The sequence below is a fragment of the Drosophila eugracilis genome, unplaced genomic scaffold, assembly GCF_018153835.1.
Source record: "Drosophila eugracilis isolate 14026-0451.02 unplaced genomic scaffold, ASM1815383v1 contig_90, whole genome shotgun sequence".
NCBI classification, from domain to species: Eukaryota; Metazoa; Arthropoda; class Insecta; order Diptera; family Drosophilidae; genus Drosophila; species Drosophila eugracilis.
Window position 1 is genome coordinate 7178094 of NW_024573812.1, and position 21356 is coordinate 7199449.

The 21356-nt window shown below is 41.3% G+C and overlaps 7 protein-coding genes across 7 annotated transcripts; 3 read left to right on the forward strand and 4 right to left on the reverse strand.

Moving 5' to 3' along the window:
• The first annotated feature begins 1649 nt into the window (after positions 1-1649).
• LOC108113360 (nucleolar protein 9) lies at positions 1650-3796 on the forward strand. The gene is made up of 2 exons (XM_017223924.1): positions 1650-1899; positions 1957-3796. Exons 1-2 carry the CDS (start codon positions 1710-1712, stop codon positions 3741-3743), a joined length of 1977 nt encoding a protein of 658 aa, XP_017079413.1. The 5' UTR covers positions 1650-1709; the 3' UTR covers positions 3744-3796.
• A 165-nt stretch (positions 3797-3961) lies between these two features.
• On the forward strand, positions 3962-4871 carry LOC108113246 (phospholipase A2). Its single transcript, XM_017223792.1, has 2 exons — positions 3962-4271; positions 4340-4871. The coding sequence occupies exons 1-2, from the start codon at positions 3970-3972 to the stop codon at positions 4596-4598; spliced, it is 561 nt and encodes a 186-aa protein (XP_017079281.1). The 5' UTR covers positions 3962-3969; the 3' UTR covers positions 4599-4871.
• Positions 4872-4975: 104 nt separating this feature from the next.
• Positions 4976-5706, reverse strand: LOC108113247 (phospholipase A2). Its single transcript, XM_017223794.2, has 2 exons — positions 5457-5706; positions 4976-5399 (listed from the first exon to the last, which is right to left on the reverse strand). Exons 1-2 carry the CDS (start codon positions 5702-5704, stop codon positions 5126-5128), a joined length of 522 nt encoding a protein of 173 aa, XP_017079283.1. The 5' UTR covers positions 5705-5706; the 3' UTR covers positions 4976-5125.
• A 128-nt stretch (positions 5707-5834) lies between these two features.
• Positions 5835-6789, reverse strand: LOC108113245 (NF-kappa-B inhibitor-interacting Ras-like protein). Its single transcript, XM_017223791.2, has 2 exons — positions 6591-6789; positions 5835-6525 (listed from the first exon to the last, which is right to left on the reverse strand). The coding sequence occupies exons 1-2, from the start codon at positions 6702-6704 to the stop codon at positions 6034-6036; spliced, it is 606 nt and encodes a 201-aa protein (XP_017079280.1). The 5' UTR covers positions 6705-6789; the 3' UTR covers positions 5835-6033.
• Positions 6790-7161: 372 nt separating this feature from the next.
• LOC108112130 (fatty acid 2-hydroxylase) lies at positions 7162-15162 on the reverse strand. Its single transcript, XM_017221880.1, has 5 exons — positions 15138-15162; positions 14404-14598; positions 10426-10784; positions 7987-8214; positions 7162-7929 (listed from the first exon to the last, which is right to left on the reverse strand). Exons 1-5 carry the CDS (start codon positions 15160-15162, stop codon positions 7441-7443), a joined length of 1296 nt encoding a protein of 431 aa, XP_017077369.1. The 3' UTR covers positions 7162-7440.
• LOC108113256 lies at positions 8271-10424 on the forward strand. The gene is made up of 5 exons (XM_017223804.2): positions 8271-8775; positions 8850-9315; positions 9371-9684; positions 9814-9972; positions 10031-10424. The coding sequence occupies exons 1-5, from the start codon at positions 8718-8720 to the stop codon at positions 10201-10203; spliced, it is 1170 nt and encodes a 389-aa protein (XP_017079293.1). The 5' UTR covers positions 8271-8717; the 3' UTR covers positions 10204-10424.
• A 996-nt stretch (positions 15163-16158) lies between the features above and the next one.
• Positions 16159-20255, reverse strand: LOC108113225 (inositol-3-phosphate synthase). Its single transcript, XM_017223762.2, has 5 exons — positions 19953-20255; positions 17508-18206; positions 17071-17313; positions 16544-17011; positions 16159-16482 (listed from the first exon to the last, which is right to left on the reverse strand). The coding sequence occupies exons 1-5, from the start codon at positions 20079-20081 to the stop codon at positions 16318-16320; spliced, it is 1704 nt and encodes a 567-aa protein (XP_017079251.1). The 5' UTR covers positions 20082-20255; the 3' UTR covers positions 16159-16317.
• Positions 20256-21356: the final 1101 nt, after the last annotated feature.

A 21356-nucleotide genomic window follows, 5' to 3' on the forward strand; every position in this document is an offset into this window, starting at 1 on the left:
ACTCCACTTCACTATTTTCTCAAGTAGTGATAAAACTATGTCAACACACTGTTAGAGTACCATTTTCCCACGCTTTCGTCGTAATCAGTACCTGTAAAATCGCCGAAAAGGATAACGCCTGCCAGGCCCATTAGCATCGGCTGACCACAACAATAATCCGCGTCGACAGGTAAGCCTGCCAATGCTAATGGCCATGTCTAATGGACGGCGTCGGCGCGTGCGTTGCGTTCTTCCCACAGGCATCCTTTTTGCTCTCAGGGTTCAGGATTGGATTGGAACCCAGGTTCAGGCCGCGCCGCGTCGCATCCTATGTAATGAGTCCTTCGGTGGCCAGGCTCGAGCTCACTTGGCAACGGGGCGGTGCTTGGCAACCCCGGAGAATGCGCAAGGTTGCAGTCGTGGGGTGGATGCTGTCTGACTGGCTGACTGGCTAGCCGAGGGCGGCTGCTCTTTGATTTGTTTATTGATACTGTAGTTACACTCTGCAGACGTTACCGCACCCCCATTATCCTAGAGATTGTGGCGTTGCCAAGCGGAGAAGGGCAGCGCACACGTGTCTGGGCGAGATTGATGGCTCATCTCTGGTTACAAAATATTTTGACTTCTTTTATCCGGCGGCGGCTTTTAGTCGATAATTTAATTAACGGCAGTAAATTGTTGCTCCTTATACATCAGCCGAATTTAATGAGGGGATTGCAATTTTTACCTATAATTCACAATTATACGGCTTGACATGTGGGAATTTTGTGTGTTCTTCTAGGAAAATAGAAATTCAAAGAATATTCATCTTAAACGATGTTCAAATACAATTGTACAAATGTAAAGGAAGTCTGCGAAACGCCTTGAAAGGCTTCAAAAAAAGACAATGGCTACTGAAAATGTGTTTTTTTGTTATCCCATTATTATTTTCTAATCCTCGTGCTGTCAATGCCCTCTTTGACAGTCTTTCTGCCAAAGACAGATTGGTAAACCTGATTGATCAGGAACCTTACCACTCAAACGAAACCCACAATTCAAAATGCTATTTTAGTAATAATGATAATGGTAAGTAATGGTAAAATAAACTTCATTAATCTTTGTACTGCTTTGAATTATAGTTTCGGAAATAGGGCTGTGGTTCCAAGTGTTTCTAAACCCAAATTCGCTTTCCAAAGTGAATGTTCAAGTTATTTTAAAAAATATATATACCATCAAACCAACCGGGGTCTAACTATGTCAGCCTATCCTGAATAAATAAGAAACTTAAAAAAAAATTTTTTTTCTTCTCTTTTACCATTTTTAGCTGATTTACACAAATTGCACAGTAGCTAAAGCTAAGCTAATAAATTAGCGGTAATTTGTAAGTGCTTAGTATAAATAAATATATTTGAATAGAATTAACAGTTTAAAAAGTCAGTCTTTTTTTCAGACAACGTACTTTTAAATGTCCTTTATTTCAAATACATATAAATACTAATAAATATGATAATAATATAATGATAATATTCTCAAGACATTTATGCAGAATAAAATAGCGAATTCAAACTCGACCGCAAACAGTATAAATAAATATCGATTCATCGGCAAAACAACTCGATTGATTTGGCTGAAGTATGACCACTTATATGCAAGATTAGTATATTTTGTATGGTACGGTGGTATTTTATTTTTACAGCGTGTTCTGGCGCACGTTGAAAGTACATTTTAATTTTAATTTCTAGTTAAACATAATGCAGTCAGAAGGAAACTCAAAACGTAAACGGCCCAAGAAGAAGGGTAATCGCTTTATGCGAAACGCCAAGGGATTCGCCAAGCAGGGAATTTTTGGCAGAGGCACTCACATCGACGATGAGCAGTTCAGTTATTTCATCAACATTCTGGATGCCATGAAAGTTGGATTCGAGGACGTGGAGGAGCGAGGTTAGTGACAGCAATTGTTTTCCTTCAATTAGCTTTACTTACCATATTTTTCCGTAGTCAACATGGCCAACAATGTTTTCGAACAAACACATGACCAGGAGATCCACCTGGCCTCCAATCAGATAGTGTCCAAGGCACTAGAAACGCTGGTGGGATTTGTGGACGATGTTCAGTTGGAGCGCTATTTCAATAAGTTTGGCGAGACTCTGCGTCCTCTGTGCTCCGATCGATTTGCCTCACACGTCCTGCAGAAAATGGTCGAGATTGCCTTCCTGCGGGGAGTGGGAAAGTCAGCTATTCAGGACAGCAGCGATGCAGGTACTTCAAGCAAACGAGCAAAGCCAGATGCCGCTCAAGTGGAGGAGGAGTACAACCTGGAAGCTGACTTTAGCGAGGATCACCGTGAAAAGTGCCGACAGTTCGTGCTGCGCATCTCAAAGTTCATGCTGAACAATCTGGAGGACTTTGTTTGGGACACCTGCGCCAGCCATATCATGCGAACTTCCATTCTATGCCTTGTCGGTATGCACGTTCCCAAAATCGCTTTTGAAAAGGGTGGCACCGATATGGCCAAGCATCGAAAGCTGTACGCTGTACCAGATGAATGGAAGGAGGTGATGAAGGAGTTCCCCCAGCGCTTAGAGATGTGGCCACATTTTGCCGACTTTCCCTACCAGGAGCACTCTTCCAGCCTTCTGGGTGTCATCTGTCTGGCCCTGAGTGTGGCGGACAAAAGTGTACTCAAGCATTTCGCCAAAAAAATTCTTACGATCGGCCTGCTAAAACCGAACGATGATGACGAACAGAAAGAAGATGCAGACACCAAAATCGAAATAAAGATCGATGAAGAAGAGGAGGCGAAAGAGACAGAGGAAGGCACTGAGGAAAAACAAACTGATTCCAACTTACCTAAAGTCTTCCACCACCAGTGCTCCGTCGTTCTGCTGGAAACCATTTTGGGTGTGGCAGGATCGAAACTGCTAACCCAGTTGTATGCTATGCTTTTCCGCAACCGCATAGCTTACCTAGCTCAGCAGCAAGGTACGAACTTCTCCATTCAGCGTCTTCTGCAACACATCAAAGAGGTTTCCGACTTTGAGTCCGTATTCAATGAGCTCCAGCCGCATGTAGAAGAGCTCCTTAAAATGGGATACACCGGCGTCGTGTCCGCCTTGTCTTCAGCGTGCCTTCGACTAGGCACGAAGCAGGTCCAAATGATAGCAGCTCTGCAGAGTGCTCTCCACGTCAGCGGTGACAAGGAGAAGTCTAAACTCTTTTTTAACTGCTTGGTCAAGCTAAAACCCTTTGAGATAGTCGGCAACGATGAGTCAGGCTTCGTTCATCTCCACGGTTCGCTTATTGCTCAACATCTGCTGCAGTTCAACAAACCAATCTTTCTGGTTAATTGCATCCTAGACTTGCCCGCCACACAGCTTGCACAGGTCTTCAACACACCCAATGGCTCACATATCGTTGACGCTTTCATGCAGAGTAAATTTATTGGAGAAAAGTCCCGAGAGCGTCTGATCCGGCAGCTAGATGGCTTCTACGTGGACTTGGCCATCACTAGACATGGTTCCCGCGTCTTTGAGGTGTGCTTCAAGGCTTCACAAGATGCACAGAAGCTTCGCATGGCCAAGGAACTGTTTTCCAAGACTAATATGTTGAAAGGATCACCCCATGGCCAGATTATCTTTAAAAAATATCGCCTAGATACGTATAAGCTTTCTCCTAGCCAGTGGCTGGAGATTTTGTCTAAGCATTTGGACTCTGATCAGCCTAAGGAGGCAAAGCGGAAGACGGCAAAGACAGCAGCTGATGCTTTTAAGGATATACTTAGCTAGTATATAGACTTCATAAACAAATAAACTGTTTCTAAAAAACTGTTAAAATTAAATTGCGTTTGTGCTCATATTTTCCTATTATTACAAGTAAGAGCATACAGATTCCGTAAGATCTCTCTTACTAGGTTGTCAAGTTTTACTCTTGGCCGCCCTTATCAGTCCAGTTATAAGTGCCTGAAGTGCACAGACTCAAACTCAGTTCTTTGTTGACTGCGAAAGCTTAGACATGTGGTTGTTGCGCGGGGTGTTTTTTTCTGGCCTAATAGCCATGGTATTGGCCTTCGGAGATGAAGCCATTTTTGAGGATGAGGACATTTATAACCAAGCTCTACCACCAGTTCCCCACACAGGCATTACAGTGCCGGGAACCAAATGGTGTGGACCAGGTAACACGGCGGCCAACTATGAGGATTTGGGCCGCGAACGGGAGACGGACAAATGCTGTCGGGAACACGACCATTGCGACGAGATTATCGAGTCCCATGGTGCACTTCATGGACTCCCCACAAACACGGACTGGTTTCCAATGTAAGCGGAGGCACTTCTTAAGTCCCTTATCGATTTGGTGCACATTGATAATTCTTCATTTGATTTAGCCTTAAGTGCACTTGCGAGCAGAAGTTTATCAACTGCCTGCAGGCCGTGAACAGCATCACCTCAAAAACTTTGGGACGGATCTACTACGGCAGCAGGAGCAAGTGTTTTGCCAACGGATATCCTACATCCGGATGCAAGCAGTACCAGGAAGGTACCTTTCGCAAGCGCTGCATTCGCTATCAGGTGGACAAGACTAAGGCCAAGATTTGGCAGTTTTACGACATGCCGTTCTTCACGATTCCAACAACGACGGGCTGACCCCCAATCGAGGATTTGTAGATAAGAAATTATATATCATTCAGATGGTATAAATTACTCAGCACTTGCCTACTTTTAAAAACATTTTCAGGGTATGAGTTTAATTTAAACTGAATCCCCCAAGTTGAGAGTTAGTTTTTTCCTTAATATCTTTTCATTGTATACTTTTTTTAAGTTTGAAAAAAAAACAGATATTAATGAATTCAGAGGTTTGAAACCTTTGATTTTAATATTAACACCATAACTAAAACAAATAAATAATATGTAAAAATATTTTCTGTACTTTATCGTTTGAAGTTAAGATTTCTCATATCTTATATGAATTACTTCGGATACGCTCTGCGCAGCTTTAAAAACATTTTTAAAAAGCTGAAAACTATGTTTTTAATTTAAATCCAGGAAGACTTTTTTATTTTACAAATTGATAGCACAAAACTCACATTTTTAAAACCCTAATCACATTCAGTTTCGTTTTTCAGTGCCATCTGTTTTGTAAACATTTGAAGCTTATCGCCGGATGTCTAAGTTCAATCCCGGGAATCCTCCTCACTGGCACTTACGTGTGTGTAGAGTGCCAAATCGTAGAACTGCCAGCGCTTTGACTGACCTTCGTCCACTCGGTAGGAGAGACAGCGGGTCTCGAACAAGTCCGCCTGCTTCTCCAAGCATGAAACGATGGGGTGTCCATAGCCAAAGCACACATCCTTGGTGTTGAAGTAGATCCTGCCAAGCGTCAAGGAGTGTCCGTTGTGTAAAGCGGTGAGGCAGCTCCGGAAGGCAGCCTCACAGGCACAAGAGAATCTGCGGGGATTGCACGCATATTGAGCTAAAACCCTTTCCAAAGTGCTTTATTCTTACATCGGAAATATCCCGTCGTTCTGTAGGCCAAATGCTTCTTGACGCGGCGAAATCTTCTCTTCACAGTTGTCATGTGCCCGACAGCACATGTCCACCTCCTTCTCAGTGCCCAGATCATCATAGTTGTCGGCAATGTTTCCAGGTCCACACCACTTTGTGCCCGGCACTACTATGCCCACTCCCACAGCTACATGACTAGCACAAATAAGTGCAAGAAGAGCAATTAGGAAGGAGGTACGGAACAGCATTGTTTACGAGGAAGGGGCTGACAGACAACTGATTCTAGGGGAGTTCCGCAGAGAAGAAATTCGGTAAGGTTATTTAATCACTACGCCGCCGTTTAGCTGCGATTGAACATTGAATACTGATTACGCTTAATTCTCTCTCAATGAGATTAGACATTTCGGTGTAATAAATACTAGATTCAGTTGGACACTCACAAACAGATAGACATAAGTACAAGTGGCTCGGGCTCAGGCCCTCATTAAAGCTCAGCGGTTAATACAAGGCAAGTTCCCTAAATGGATAAATAAGATAAAACTTAAATAATATCGGCCTCTTTTGGTTATGAGGTCCCCTAGGCCTCGCTCTTCTGCCGGTTTTGCATGACTTGGCGTAGCTGTGGGAACGTGCTCTTCGTCTGCGTCGGATGGAGACGGGCACACAGCGAAGTGAAGGGCTCGTAGAGAGATGGCCGCTCCATGGCGTTCACCGTGTAGTGCTTGATACGCTCTCGCTGACACCAAATGTTAGCGCGGTCCATGACCTTTTCGACCGGATTGGGTGCTGCCCGAGCCCGAACATTGGCCAGCACTACGACGGGAATCTCTTTCTTTTCCTTGTGCTTCTCGATATCCGTTTTGATATCAGCCAGCATGTCCAGGCTGCGCGGGTCCATGGGATCGTAGACCAGTACAAAGGCGTCTGGGAACTGAAGGTAGTGCCGAGGAAGTTGCTGCTGCTCACCCTGGAGTCCGGCCGTGTCATAGATGCGTAAGGTCTCCCGAGCTCCACCCCGGCCCGTGTCCACACTAGCCACGTAGATGTCTTCAATTGTGGGATGCAGCTCCTGAAATATATTTCTTATGATGAGCAACCAGTTTTTTTTTGCCGTATCGCACGCCGCCCACTCACTGTTTCCGGATTGACGTGGCCATACACCAGCTGCTCAATCAAAGCAGTCTTGCCTACGCCCTTCATCCCGCACACCAGCACTTTCCCGACCTTGCCGATCTTAGCATTCAGCATTATTCCAGAGGGAGAAATGGGGGACACAAAAAATAAACAAAACTTTCCCTGGGCGTTCGCTAGTGTGACCGAATGTCATTTACGATATATTGTTGCTTATCCGCGAGGTATATATATATATCGATTTCAGAACAACCGCTTATTTTAAATAGGATTATATTAAGTAAATAATTATTATTCCTGTATATCATAAAATAGTAAGTCATTAGGAAAGATTTCTCATATTTACCTAGAGCTTTAAGATCTGAATGCTGAGTTAAGCAAAACAATTGTTTTCCCTTTGTACACCCTTTTTATAATGATTAAAAAGATTTTAAAATTTGTATTTCTTTAACACCCTTTATTTTTTTCCATTAAACATAAATTTTTTTACTTAATTGAAAGAAGACAGTTTTAAATTTAAATAAAAATCTTTATTTTTAAATGACTAACTTCAAGTACATTTTTTTTATGATTGATTGATGATTGTATTTCAAATAAAATATTTTGATAGAATTTCGATTTTAAGGGAGAGTTGATTTGTTCTTTGGTATCATGGGAAGTTTATTCCTTTTAAATAGAAATAAGTATAACTTACAAATTATTATTAAACCTAGTACTCAGTATTTATTCAAAACAATATTCATCATAAGCGAATATCTGATTGAAATTTTGTTTAGCAGCAACTGTGTTGCTTTGATAGCTGAGCTTAATTTGTTCTCTAGTAGCACTCGGATATGATAGCTACAGATTGCGGCTAAGACCAGCGCAATTGGTATCTCAACTTGCGAAGATGGATTCTTGTTTTGAAAACGACATCCCACAAAGGACTGCTGATGCCGTATCCGAGAGTTTGGTGCGAGAAGTGGTGGTGGTGGTGATACCGCTTCATGTGTACAAAGGCCCCTAAGGAAGGGTTCCCGTAGTGCAGGTAGTAGTGCATCATATCGTAGCACAGATAACCGGCTAAAGCTCCGGAAAGCACCACTCGCGGATGCAAAAGAATGAAGCTAAGTGGAGTGTAGATGATCGCAGCAAGAACTGCTCCCGGAAGAGGGGGAAAAACCAGTCGCATCGGATCGAAGGGCACCTTATGGTGCAGACCGTGGATCATAAAATGGAAGGTGCATATCCATTTTCCGCTGTTGCTGCTAAGCTTCACATGAAACACCCATCGGTGCAGGGTGTACTCCAAGAAGGACCAAAGGAGCACACCAAACAAAAAGTAGCCGGCGAATACCGCTAGCTAAAAAAATAAAGTTAAGTTACAAAAGTTTGATTATAGTTTTAAGCCGCTACTCACCTGGTTTCTATCATGCCAGCAGCTATATAACTCCTCCCATCCACACTTTACGATCACTGGTATCCAGAATAAAGGCACCAACCACCACGGCGTCTTTGTACACATCTCCAAATACCAAGGACCAAAGAGTCGCAGTGGTCTGTCCACCGGCTTGTGCACCCACTCATCATAACAGTCCGTTATGTTTGCGATCTGTGGAAGCATGGCCTTCGACCAGTCCACCAAGTGCTATAATAAGTAAATTTTGTATGTTCAGAATACAAACTTTTTACAAATCTATTAACACTTACATATGTAGGTAAGAATCTCTTAGAATACATATGTATTTAAAAAATTGTTCTTAATTCAAAAGAAAAAATTTTACATATCCAACTGTTCGAATTCGCCCTGAGACCGTAACAATTTGTCCATGTATCATAATAATTAAAACCCTTTTTATTTCAATCAATTTTGTAGCAATGGATTATAAAATTGATCTCTTTGAAAAACTAAAGTTATTTATTTTATAGAGATATCCCAAATACCCTTAATTCCTTGTAGTGTGACCACCCACAGCCCGAAATAAACGAATAATCGGGTATCGATAAGCAAGTAGTCACAAGCAGCTGGTTCAAAACTGTCATTTGAACCTGTCCTGTACTTAACACAACGACGTAGTTTCCACTCTCCTGAGTCGAGAACAGATTTGTAGAAGTCCAACACCTAGTTAATAGTCTGGGAGCGGGTCCACCATGTCGAATACTTCAGTTCGCCCGATTCCCACGCTGAAGGGCATGTTTTCGGTGCCGCGTAAGATATCCTTTCCAAACAGCCATTTGGCCATGGCAACCAGTCGTAATTTGTTTTGGTCTTTGCTCCCACAGGCGTCACACAGTCCCGAAACTTCCTCAAGGAAAACAAGGTAAGCCTACGCTCGCTGGAGAAGTCTACCACCCAGAAGTTAGCCGCTAAGGAGCCTATTCGTCCAAAATGGATGCCTCCACTTCGACGCACGTCATCTGAGGTGAGGGAGTCGAAAACTGAAAAACCCCCGGTCAGGGGAAAACTTGGGCAACAAAATTCTCAAAATGCCCGCAGCAACTCCCGTTCACAACACCAACTGGCCGTGGCCATTCCAGCGGATGGAGAACGCTTCGATGGCCTGGAGGAGCGCAATCCCATCTTATATGATCCGACGGATGAGTTGGAGGGCGATAACATTTTAGAGCCTTCATCGGACCCAATGTCAGATCGCTGCCAATCCTGCGGCACCAATCGCAGCTCCACAAGCATCGGCATTCAGACAGAGGACATTACTGACGAGCTGTACCTCACTAATGCACTTAAAAAGTATGTTTCCTCATGCCAAGCTGGAATGTTTCTATAGCGATTGTTTTTCCCTCAGATGCAATGTCGATAGTAGGTCTATAATGGAGGATCCGGGCCTTAAGTACGAAATCAACTACAGGCCAGAACGCTATGATAATGAGGAGGATTTGGAACAGCTGCCGCTCTCAGCGCGCTCGAACACCTCGAAGCATAGCCGCTTCCAAGTGCCCGAGCTAGAGGCAATACCTATGACCGAGGCTGAGCCTTTAAACTACGGTGCCTGTGCCTCAGACGATGAGGCCCCACTAAGTGCCCGTAGTCGCTTCACAACAGCATCCAATGTAACCACCATTACTTCTAAATCAAAGCGTCGTGACCACGAACTGGGTTGTGAGTATATATCGTATAACAGAACAATCTTGGTAGTCTTTAAATTACATTTCGCACAAAAATTTAGTTAAGAGGAATTTCAATCACACTTTAAAAAGTAATAATAACTAATTTAATTTGCATTGACAGCTCGAGATAATGTGCGTCTACCGCGTTACCTGGAGAAACAAAAGCGCGAAAAGGCCGTTGCCAAGCAACTTGCGGATTCCCAGGATCCCGACTGTCCACGTGGCCATGTATTGCTCAGCGATCAGGATCGACTGACTCACCTCACCAATGCCAAGAAACGTGAGTCAATGTAAACATACATAATCATGGCAGCTGCTAAAGTCACTGTATTTAATAGGCTTTGGACAACTCGTCGATGAGCTTAATCACATGCCCATGACCAAAGAGACTTTACGAGTGCGCAACCGCAAAGCGGAGATTGATAGGGAGTTGACCACTGTGGAGGAGGACATTCGCATATACTCAAAGGCAAAGGTCTTCGTGCTGGCCAACAAGTCACGCCAACTATAAGGCACCTAAAATCATGAAGCATTCCATCGACTGACTAAGCCACTAGGAACTAAGATTTCCAAAACACGAGTGTTCCCTACAAACTATGCCTTACGTTAATTATATATTTTTGAGCTGAGCTTTGGTTCGCAGGCAGTCTTAAAAATATTCCGTCCAGCCTAACTAGCGTTCCAATCAGCCAGCAACTAGAGTTACATATTAAAAGAAGCACATCCTACTTACCTCCATGCTCTCGTCCACCTGATTATTGTTCTTATCCTCGGTTTCCCTCGGCCGTTGCCTTAGCTCCCCATTACTTTCCTGGATATCTCCATTATGGCTTGACCTCCTTTTTCGGGAATCCTCTGGGTCGATCTTATACTCCCTCATCAAATACATAGCTGCATCCGAATGTGGGGGAGCCTTCAGAAATCGAGCTGTCATGTCACCGCTGCTAAGACCCTTCAGAGTGTTTATGCCGCCCGGATGCTTGTGCATAAAATTGGACAAATCATAATACTGCTGACGATATTTTACTATGAACTTGTCGTTCGCTTCCGATTCCTTGTGCATATCCATGTCGATGGGCTTCGATTTGGCAACTGCAATTGGAAAAAACGATCGGATAAGACCCGGTTGTTCTTTTGCGAGCATATTATTTTCACAGATTATCTGCTGAATTAATTACTTTGCGTGTCTAGCAGCAACACGGTGTCATATTGTTTAGCTTCCTATTGTTTGTATCAGACACGGTCAATTAAGTTTATAATGCATTTGGATTAGTTTTATTTTAGGATCAGGTTCAAGTAGTTAGTCAATAAAAACACTTAAAATAGTTAAAATAGTGTTAAATTTAATTAGACTCGGTTAATTTTTGTCAGCCAATATGCTGAACATCGCTTAATAGGGGATGAAATCACAAACCCAAATGGTCTATTTTTGTATTTCCTGATCGTAGATGCTTTAAGGGCGAGAGTTTTTAATGTACTGTATATGGACCAGCGCCGGCAGCCAAATTGAACAATTCTTGATAAGCTTTTGAAAATCACAAGAACTGACAAAGCTATGATGTCGCATTCAGAATAACATTTAGCAGAATCTCAAATAACAAGGGAAGGACCGCTATAGTCGAGTGCCTGAACTATTGGATACCTCTTACTCCGCAAGCTATACGAGTATTTCAAAATAATTACGCTAGCAGAGATTAATCCTTCTATCCATCTAAACAATTCAAAATAAAAACTAAATCGTAACTTTAGTATAAGGGATGGCATAGTTTCTGGTATGCTTAAAAACATAAACATATATGTACATATATATATATATAAATTGATATGTTTATAAAAATAGGTACTTAAAAGTCGACCGTTTTTATGTTTACGATTTTTAAGAATAATTTGAAATTAAAAAAACAAGGAAGTCTTTAAAAATGATTACTCAACAACAAATATTTCAAGAATAAAAAATGAAAAACATCATAGTCCAGAGCCATATGTTGCCTACAAGGCATATTTATCAACTGGGAGTAACTTCAATGACCATATAAGGGGTCTTAAAAAATTTGATATATTTAAATTATAAAGTGGTTTTAAATAAGGGAAAATTAAATATTTGTATATTTTTTTTTTGAAAGGATGACAATCTTCGAGTTGGTGTGCCTATAAATGTTTTGGTAAATAATTTAAATAATGGTTAAAATCACATCATTACAAATATTAACCGTCGAAACTAACATTATCAATAGACAGCCATTAATATTTGTGTGCAAATATTTGTACCTAAAACGTGCAATAATTGAAGACCATCAAATGGTGTGTTTTTATAGGGCAAGGATTAAGATATTATATGAATTTACAGATATATGGATTTAATCTTTTTTTTCTCAATTTCAGATACTTGTAGTCAAAACCTATTGACTCTTATCAGTAATTATTTAAATTTATAAGTTGGTCTGGGAAATGTTTTAGTCCAGCCAAGCTTGCAAAACACTTGCTTAATTGTTTCGGTAATCGATGTAATTACAGCGATTAGGTCAAATCAATTCCAGGTCGTAATTGCAACTTGCAGAGCAATGTGGAAATTGCATAGGAGGTATTTCACCTATTTTTCTTCAAGGGGTGTTCAAGTGAACTTGGCATTCCCAATGTGCGCCAGATGTTTCTTTCCGATGATGACTGCCAATGTGGGATCCGCACAAACATTTCCATTATCCACAGGCCGGGGACTTTGCCTTCTGTCTACGCGCCAAATCGAGCGTCGCCATTCTATCGACGATGTTGCTCCGACTATATAGTTTTACTTATCAATGCTGATAGGTGAGCCTGTAAGCACGGGGATTTGGTATGGACGAGTGGGAGTAGACGGGTCGTTTGTCAAAGTCGCAAGTGGTAAGTCCCAAATCGGGGTGTACCGATACAAGGTGGAGCAGGTGCTATGTTCTGAGTCAACACAGGGCTGGGGCTGCGTCACATTGATTAATAGTGTCTATCTGACACCTATGCGGATAGGCTGGGCATTATCTACCCGTCCTTATGTCTGCTCTGGAGACCTTTCTAGTACCCATGGCCGGACCATTGACGGATACATCAAACGAAGACTTCCACTTGTGTTTACACGCGGTTGATGGGTTTTGTTCGGGGAGTGATAATGGTAGCCAATGCTTGTCGAAAACCTCCCAGCATTATCTATCCGGGTTAACCGTGCCCCGGAAACCTTTGCCTACCCATCGTACCGGTCAGGGTGGGACGAGAGGTGTCTTATCACTGCCGGTGACAAAATATTGAAGAATGCCTTCACGAAGATATTTTACTATCTTAACTCATGGGTAAAGCTATTAATATCTTTGACCAGATTTTGCACTATTTAGTGGCAACTTAGTTTGTACAATTTGCATAATTTTAGAGTCGAGTACTACGGAATTATTTATTTACCGAAAACCACTGCTTAGAATTAAGTACTTTAGCTTAAACCGGATTCCAAATTGGCAGCGGAGCCTCGGACCGCACGCAATGCAACGCAACTCACGACTGAACTATGGCCCACCCACCCAACACATCCGTGCCAACGACGCCGACTGCGCAGTTCAGTGCTATCTTCTAGCCTCTAGGCGCTAGTTACCAGTTCTAGAACCTAGCCACTAGCCATTGGTGCTCCTGACACTGCCACAAAATAAGCGGGCCACGCAGAGGAGACGATAAGATAAACCCTCCCGCCAAAGCTTGAATAGTTGTAGTTATAATTCTAGGTAAATCTCTCTCTTGAGAGAGGCAAAGATAAAGAGAGAGAGTGCCAGTTCATGCTTACCGGCTTTCTGGGGCCGACATGTACCGAACCCTTATCGGTCGATTTGCAAGAAACTATATAGTCCACTATCGCGGCGTGTTCTAATTTTGCTAAACAATCCTGACGTAGATCTCGATAACGATAAACGAGCGGGTAGAATGGTATTTGGGAAGTCATTATCAGGATTCAAATATGTTAAAAGATATTACCAAATGAGTCACCATGGTCTACAGCTTTGATTTCGGCAATTAAAAATGACTCACTTGCGAAATCTCTGATCGTATATAAGATTACTTGTAAGTAGAAGTGTGTACTTATCATGAGGTATAGGTACTTCTCATGTATTAGGATCCAATTAAATACTTGAAATCAAATATTAGCACACAAATTAGAAAATGTTTTATAGCGCTTTTCTACAGTAAACAACTAAGGAAAGTTTTAATATAATATCTTTATTAACGTTTATCGATTGTAGACATTTTTTGTTGAGTGCTTTGTATTTATTAATATGATAAGGAGACGTTGCTTTGCACTCATATATTATACATTTTAGTTTTTGTATTTTGATTTTAGTATTTGGTTAAGTTATAACAAATTTGTCAGCCAAAAATTAATTTTGATAGTAACATTACCTATGTAAACATGGAATAATCTTGAATTTAATTTGTTAGATTTTTAAATTAGGAATAAGTATGATATAAGTTAATCTGACTTTTTCCGAAGAAGTCGATTAAGTGGTTAACAGTGAACTGGAAGTTTACAAAAGCCACAATAACAATGTTCGAGCACCAAAGGTGATTTTCTATGGCATCCCTGTGGGTTGATAAACCGCGGAGTAACCCACTTAATTTCTACTATATCTACTATCAAAGAACGGCTAGATGCACTGAGATAAAACTGACTCTTATGATAATATTTAAATACATGATAAATATATACCTGTCAAACGAATTCCTAGGAAGGAGAGTAAGTCCTCGGCTTTGTCAAGTTTAAGGAGACATATCCGTTGCACATACAACACTTTTCGTCCCCGGCCCAAAGTCCCACCCGTGGGAGGGCCTTCAGAAATGTCAGTCTGTGCCAACAACTTGACGTTAAATGGCCAAGCCAAGCCCTCTGGCAACCAGTTATTGTCTACCGCAAGGGAATATAACGGAGAATAAAGTTGATTATACGTGCATCAATCGCCTTCACAGCTACAATATCGACTAAGCCGGGAGGGACTCGAATTGATTGACTTGAGGGCTGGTTCCAACCGCTTCGATAAAGTCCAACCGCGTTGACCAGAAACTAATTACTCTCCAATGTCCCAGAGATATCAAAATCAATCAATTTTGAGTTAGACAGCCCAATAAAGGATAAGTTACTAAACCCAATTTTGAGGAATGAATGTTTTTGGGGCTACTAAAGCATATTTTTTGAACGTATAATTGGGTTTTATGATATGATACCATATCTTATCTAGGTATGCAATAATTACTTTATTCTATTGTAATGCTGGTCTATGTTCTATATATACATTTATGTACCTATAAAAAAGTAGTGGCAAATATCCAAAAAAGTATTATCATATTTATGTGGTTTTCTTAAAAAGTATAACAGTATTGAAAATAAGCACATGTTGAAGAGAAGGTTGCTTGAAGGTGCTATTTATAACATTTTATGATACTTACCTTGATACCTACGATTAGGATTCATAATTTTCGATATCGCAGCAGATGGACGAATAAAAAGTTTATTGGAACCTCACTCTATCTTCCCAAGGGTCTTATCAGCGGTTTATGACTCCCCATGTGGTGAGTTATACTCGTGACAAAGTTTCCCATTGTAGTCAGTTGAAATGACTAACTTTTGTAGCATACTGTTCGGCTTCTTCTTATTTTGTAATGAATTTTGAATTCAATTTTAGATTTAAAAAAAAAAAGTTACAAATAGAGTGAACCTTAAACATCTGTATAAAATTTGTGTATAAAAGGTATAATGTACATGTACATATAATGTGAAGGAATCCATTTTTAACTTCTTGCTATCAAAGTGTTTTTTTAAACAAATTTGTTTATAAGATCTAAAACCATTGTGAGTTTCATAGCTTTTAGAGTTTGCGGGAGCATTGTGTGCCCGAAAATATGCTACATTAGTTGTTACCTTTTACGTTTGCTTTTGTACTCTTATAATTTCATATTCAGGGGTAGTGTTGTAAAAGTACTTTCATATACTGTACAAATAATAAATTAAACAACAAAAACTGTTATACTCACCTCAACTTTTCTTTTAACTAGTTCGGCTCTTTAATATTGAAAAATGGGTACATATTAAGATTTTAAAACAACAAGTACTTATCCAAAAGCATGCCGCATTGCTCAAGCAAAAATTTTCACGTAGTAAAAGTAAGGTAAACAATAAAATTAAAATTCGTGGTTTTCTATTGATTTCCTATTTTCCGACAAGGCATGTTGACTCGAATTCTAACTTAGCTAGAAATTGTAAGGGATCCAAATTTGTAATGCAAAATAATTGCATCCCCAGTTTTCATATTATGACAAATAACCGAATTTTTCGAATTTGGTTTATGTTATAAGAATCTTTCTTAAACAACTTAAATGAAATACAAATTTTAGTTAAATCCCATCCTAACTTATTAACAAGTAATTCCTTATCCTCCACAAAAATTAGGAAACAATGAGAACAAAAATATTTTTGGGACACAGAAAAAAGTCTATTAAACCTTTTTATATTTTAACGTTTTCGTTAGTAACAGTAGCTTAAGTCTAGTTTGTAGTTTATCCAATTAAAACCATATATATTCAAATTATATACTCCCGATCGAAAATTGTTCCCAGCAAGGGTTATGCATCAGTGGCCGTTGCCGTTGGCAGCCAGCTTTGTGGATCCATTGGAGTTGGTGTATCCATTGGCATGGAGCTTCTTTCCATTGGTGGCTGATTCCACGGCGCAGGATTGGCCCAGGACCTTGGCCCTCTTGACAGGAGGCTCATTCGTAATGGTAGCAAAGTCAAACTGTGGATTTGGATGTGATTAGGGATCCCTTATGAGTCCTACTTCGGTTGATTCTACTTACACGCTGCTCCAGGGTCATGTGAGAGATGGGTGGCAAACCGATGCAACCACGCAGAATATTCTCGATGGCGGCGCGCTGGCGGAAGAGAGAGTTGACCACCTGGGAACCCTGTGGCACGAGAGGCGCCTTGCACAGATAGCTCAGCAAGGAGAGGACTGGCTTGAAGGGGACCCAGGGAGCAGATTCGTTTTCTGCACTGCGCAGCTGGATGCGACTGCTTAGTTCGCCGAGGATAACCAGGTCTAGGATTAGGGGTGTGGCCAGCAAAGAGTCCTCGCACGTGTTGTGAATGACCAGGGTATTGTGTCCGCCCATCATAATTTCCGATGTGTACTCATCCATGGCCCGTTTGCTGTCGCCCACATAGGGCACGTATTTGATGACAACCACGTGGTCAGGGTGCTCATCGGGTCCGTACAACAGCTTGTTGGAGGCAACCATATCGTCCACCACATTGCTCTTAGAAATCTGTAAACGAAAAATATTTAAAGAGATGTAGGACTTACAGGATTTTGCTTGATTCTTACCTCCTTCGATCGGAACTGCTGGGGAGCAGAAAGATTCTTTCCATCGTTGTTGCCCAAGTGGTTGTAGCTAGCAATAGACACTGGCTTTATACCAGCTCCCACCAGGAAGTCCACCAGAACGCTCTTGATCTTCGTTTGGCCGGACTTGAAGTCATCTCCTGCAATGAAGACCTGCTTCTCCTCGGCCAGCTGGATAAGTCCAGGCACAAAGGTGTTTTGCGGCGAGCCGTTGATGTATGTGCACTAAGGGATGGAAGGAGGAAGGATGAATTATATAGGTAGATAGCAACACATCCTTAAAAGGATATATATATATATAGGAAGACTTTATCTATAAAACGCTATATCATTCAGAATTTCAAGGCGCGAAAACCCAATTCCAGATTGTGACAATTCATATAACATATAATATATTTCGAAAATAATGGAGTGCTCACCCCCTCAGCGATGCTGGCCATTGCGAAGATCGTGGACGGCGACACCTCCGAGTGGTTGGCCTTCAGCGACGCCAGAAGTTCCTGACTGGTGGTGTTCAGACCCGCTTGGACATCAGAAAAGCGTTCAGTATTGGCCGTCCACAAGACGATGACCGAATCAACGCCGCTACTCTCGCGGAATTCACGAATGTCCTTGCGGATCTGCTCGTACTGCTCCAGCCGAGTTCCACGGATTACATTATCGGCCCGCTCCGACTGGTTGGCCGCGATAAAGTCGGGATCGTAGATAGAGGGACGTGGACGCATCTGAGCGAGTTGATCGTAAATCTGATCCTGCAGAGCCACGTCCAGGACCTCGGCCCTACGCATAGCGTCGCCCAGATGTAGTCCGCTAATGTCCCAGCCGTCCACGACAATGTTGTCGGGTTCGACCATGGGTAGTAACTCCTTCATGGGCACGAAAACGTCTCCGCCGGCCTCGTCAGATCCAATGAAAACAGTGGAGGCCTGAGTGATTGAGCCAAACCAGTTGGCCTCCTGGATGCCTGTCCGCTTGCGCCACTTCAGCTGGCGGCGATTGGCCTCTAAGGCGGCGGTCAGAGTGGAACCGTTGTTGCCACCCCATCCCACCAGCATCACGCCCAGCTTGGGCACCTGGCGACCCGTCCGTATCTTCAGCGCCGTAGTCTGGGGGTGCACCTGCAAAGATCGAGTAGAGATTAGGTCCGATTAGGCATAGGCACAACCCGTTTGTTCTTATTATAGGTCCGGTCACCTTATCGCCATTCCATATCGTGCCACCCCAGTCAGGTAGCCGCATAAATTATGATCGCGTGATTTCTGCGAATCGAACCTGATATTAATACCCCAACTTATTTTTTGGCAATGGGGGATATTTGTGATTCGGTTATCTTGGCAACAGGTGGCTTCTTGATTGATTGAATGATTGTATCAGTAATAAGTACTAATAGTTATTGGGCCGCTTGAAAGTAATATCTGCCTCGATTGACCAATAAAATAACTAAATTAATCATTTTTAAAGTTAAAAAATTTAGATCTCATTTTCAGATTTAACCTATTTTTAAGAACATTTTTAGTAATAGTTTGTAATATCATCAATCGACTTTCCTTTAGTTCTCATTTATATTTTATTATAATGTTGAAACATTGCTTTAATTAATAAGCATCAAAAAGTCTAATAAGATATATTTCAAAGTTGTTTATTTTAGCAGTTCTCGCCCGATTTCTGCCAAGTCAACGTGCTCTTTGTTTTGAACCACAAATAAGAACTGATGAATAAGTAATGATATGGATGATGATGATTGCATTTAAAATTTGGGAACGTGTTGGTCCAAAGTCCATCAATAACTTGTCCAGAAGCCGGCCGGTGAAATTATCATTGGCAGCGAAAAGGGACTCGCTCTTTAGCCGGCTAAGAGAGTCGGTTTCTCTTGGGCGTCTCTCACTGTGGACATCGCCTGACAGTGACCTTGAGGCGCAGCAAGTGTCTGTGGGTGGGTGATGCCAGCAGGCAGTAGGCAGCAAGGGATGTAAACAGAGCACGTACCGCGACCACAATAACTTGGAAATGGGCTATCGGGTTTCCATTTGGGTCCCTTGTCATCCCTATTTGTTTAGGTGCCATTTGATAGACCGAAAAGGCGCCTGCGCCCAGAATCACGCCACCCACTGTCCCAAATAATGACGAGATATCAGCAAAATTTATCGTCAGCTGTTATTTCGAATAATCAATAACTGTATTTGTAACGCTTCGTGTAAGTGGGTAAGCCGCCTGCTTATCGCTATTTTTATCTACTGCGAATCGGGGATTGGTCCCTTGGGACTCTGGGAATTCGGCACAGTTCGATCCTTGGCTAGATAATGGAAAATTTCACTGTCTCTACACTCAGAAAAAAAATTAGCTTGAGCAAAGGTAAACTTGAAATAGTTTCAAAGAAAACTGTAATACGTAGTCTGAATTTAAGATTAGAAAATTAATCTTTAAATCCTAAAAATAAGTGTAAAATCTAAAAAGACGTTTTCTTTTTTTTAATATATGAAAGAAGAGTATGTATTAATTAAAAAAATAATAAGTTCAACACTTTTTGTGAATTTAATAGAATAGAAAATTTTTATTCAATAAATTAGAAGGAGAAACTTGTCAATTCTTTTGTATCTACCTAACAAACTTTTGTTAACTTTTATTTTAATTACTAAATACTACAATATTCTGCAATAAATATTCATATTTTTCTCAAAGTGCTGGCAAGTGCGCATTTGAGCGGGAGAGCATATCCCGCACGTTAAAAAAGTTCAATGTGAAGGTCAGCGCGGCAGCCGGAAAATGGGCTTTTCGCACCCAATTCAATATCATTGAACTGGGTGATGATGGCACACAACTGGTGGCCATGTCCCAGGGAGTAATCCCATCGGAATAAGGCATACCTGCAACTGTCCATCGGCGGTGCGCTTCACATGCGAAGTCTGGTAATCGTAGTCGGTGGTGATAAACTCATCATCCAACTGCACTTTCGGGGAGATGACTTCAAGCGTTGAATTCTTGGTGGGCTTCATTCTGGGCAGTTTTTTTTTAAGGTTTTTTTGTTTTGCTAACACTCTCGTTTTGTTAATTAGCGCGTTTTAAAGTGTTTCGCTTCTGGAATTGCTCGGGTCTCGGGACTTGGTTCTGGAGACTGCGTTGCGGTCGAGGCAAAAGTTCGCGGCGAATGACTCGGTTGAGTGGAAATCGGGCCGTTTTTATAGACTCCCGGTTGGAAAAAACACACTCTCTTCTTTCCACTCATGCACTCTCCACAATGCTCTGCGGCGCACTTAAGGGAACCGGACGATATCGGAAAATTTCCGGCATGCGTGGGACTTCTTCAGTCTGCACTGCTAAGTCCTTCTCTCCATCTCGTTTTTATGCCTGAAATCGCAGTACACTAATTTCCATAGATCATTTTGTGGGCAATTGAATTTATATTCAATGGATTGGTTCAGCCGCGGAAAATTTCCGCCTGGTCTTATTTTGCTTAAGCTTAAATAAGTTTAGTCTTCAGATTTCGTAAAACGAAAAATAAAAAATGTTATGATTAACATTTAGGTTTTAGTATTAAGCATTTCTTACGTTTAAAAATCTTAGCATCACACTTTTAGAATAAGAAACCCGATTTTTAGATAACAAGAAATTATTTATGTAGATTCTAAAAATCTTAATTTTAAATTTTAGAGTTCCTTGCTCTACGATTAATTAATAACAGCTAGACTTGATAACGTGTGATCTTACATACAAACATACATATATATATATATGATTTTGGTTTTAGTAACTGTAACCAACCAAAAAGCTTTTAAGCTAGTTTTTAAGTAAGGAATATAATTGGTAAGCAGACCGAGCTTACAACTCCTAAGCAATATTTTTAAACTTAATTTTACATGAATTTTCCTGAGAATATGGGTTTTCATGTTTTCGTAAGATCAGCTTATTTTACTAAACTAGATCTTATAATCGGATCGATCAATTAGTTAGTAGATTGTTAGTGAATTCTAAGCATAATCCCTTCGCAAATCTAAAAAAGTTGTCCACCACTGAATTTAACTAGGTTTCTTTGGAGGGTAGGCAACACCTTACAGCTTTGGTGAATCTTCTGGAAGCCAGATGCAGGCAAGACTTCTTAGAACTTTCCATTATTGTAGTCAATTGAGTGCGAATAGAGCTCGAATTACTATTTGTTGATCAATCAATGCAGTAGGCCGGTCCGTTTTCACGTCGAGCTGAACAGGGTTGCATAATTGCTGGAGATCAAGAAGTTTCTACACCAAAACTTTTCCGCTGGAGCAATCGTCAGA

Coding starts and splice junctions, on each gene's coding strand:
- LOC108113245 (XM_017223791.2), bottom strand. CDS start 6,704: ATGCTGAATGCTAAGATCGGCAAGGTCGGGAAAGTGCTGGTGTGCGGG. Junction 6,526..6,590: donor GCCACGTCAATCCGGAAACA/GTGAGTGGGCGG, acceptor AATATATTTCAG/GAGCTGCATCCCACAATTGA.
- LOC108113256 (XM_017223804.2), top strand. CDS start 8,718: ATGTCGAATACTTCAGTTCGCCCGATTCCCACGCTGAAGGGCATGTTT. Junction 9,316..9,370: donor CTCACTAATGCACTTAAAAA/GTATGTTTCCTC, acceptor TTTTTCCCTCAG/ATGCAATGTCGATAGTAGGT. Junction 9,685..9,813: donor TCGTGACCACGAACTGGGTT/GTGAGTATATAT, acceptor TTGCATTGACAG/CTCGAGATAATGTGCGTCTA.
- LOC108112130 (XM_017221880.1), bottom strand. CDS start 15,162: ATGAATCCTAATCGTAGGTATCAAG. Junction 14,599..15,137: donor TCCTAATCGTAGGTATCAAG/GTAAGTATCATA, acceptor CCCTTGCGGTAG/ACAATAACTGGTTGCCAGAG. Junction 8,215..10,425: donor AGGTGGACGAGAGCATGGAG/GTAAGTAGGATG, acceptor TACTTATTATAG/CACTTGGTGGACTGGTCGAA.
- LOC108113247 (XM_017223794.2), bottom strand. CDS start 5,704: ATGCTGTTCCGTACCTCCTTCCTAATTGCTCTTCTTGCACTTATTTGT. Junction 5,400..5,456: donor AACGACGGGATATTTCCGAT/GTAAGAATAAAG, acceptor CAATCCCCGCAG/ATTCTCTTGTGCCTGTGAGG.
- LOC108113225 (XM_017223762.2), bottom strand. CDS start 20,081: ATGAAGCCCACCAAGAATTCAACGCTTGAAGTCATCTCCCCGAAAGTG. Junction 17,314..17,507: donor TGGCCAGCATCGCTGAGGGG/GTGAGCACTCCA, acceptor TCCATCCCTTAG/TGCACATACATCAACGGCTC. Junction 16,483..16,543: donor ACATGACCCTGGAGCAGCGT/GTAAGTAGAATC, acceptor CCAAATCCACAG/TTTGACTTTGCTACCATTAC.
- LOC108113246 (XM_017223792.1), top strand. CDS start 3,970: ATGTGGTTGTTGCGCGGGGTGTTTTTTTCTGGCCTAATAGCCATGGTA. Junction 4,272..4,339: donor AACACGGACTGGTTTCCAAT/GTAAGCGGAGGC, acceptor CATTTGATTTAG/CCTTAAGTGCACTTGCGAGC.
- LOC108113360 (XM_017223924.1), top strand. CDS start 1,710: ATGCAGTCAGAAGGAAACTCAAAACGTAAACGGCCCAAGAAGAAGGGT. Junction 1,900..1,956: donor CGAGGACGTGGAGGAGCGAG/GTTAGTGACAGC, acceptor ATTTTTCCGTAG/TCAACATGGCCAACAATGTT.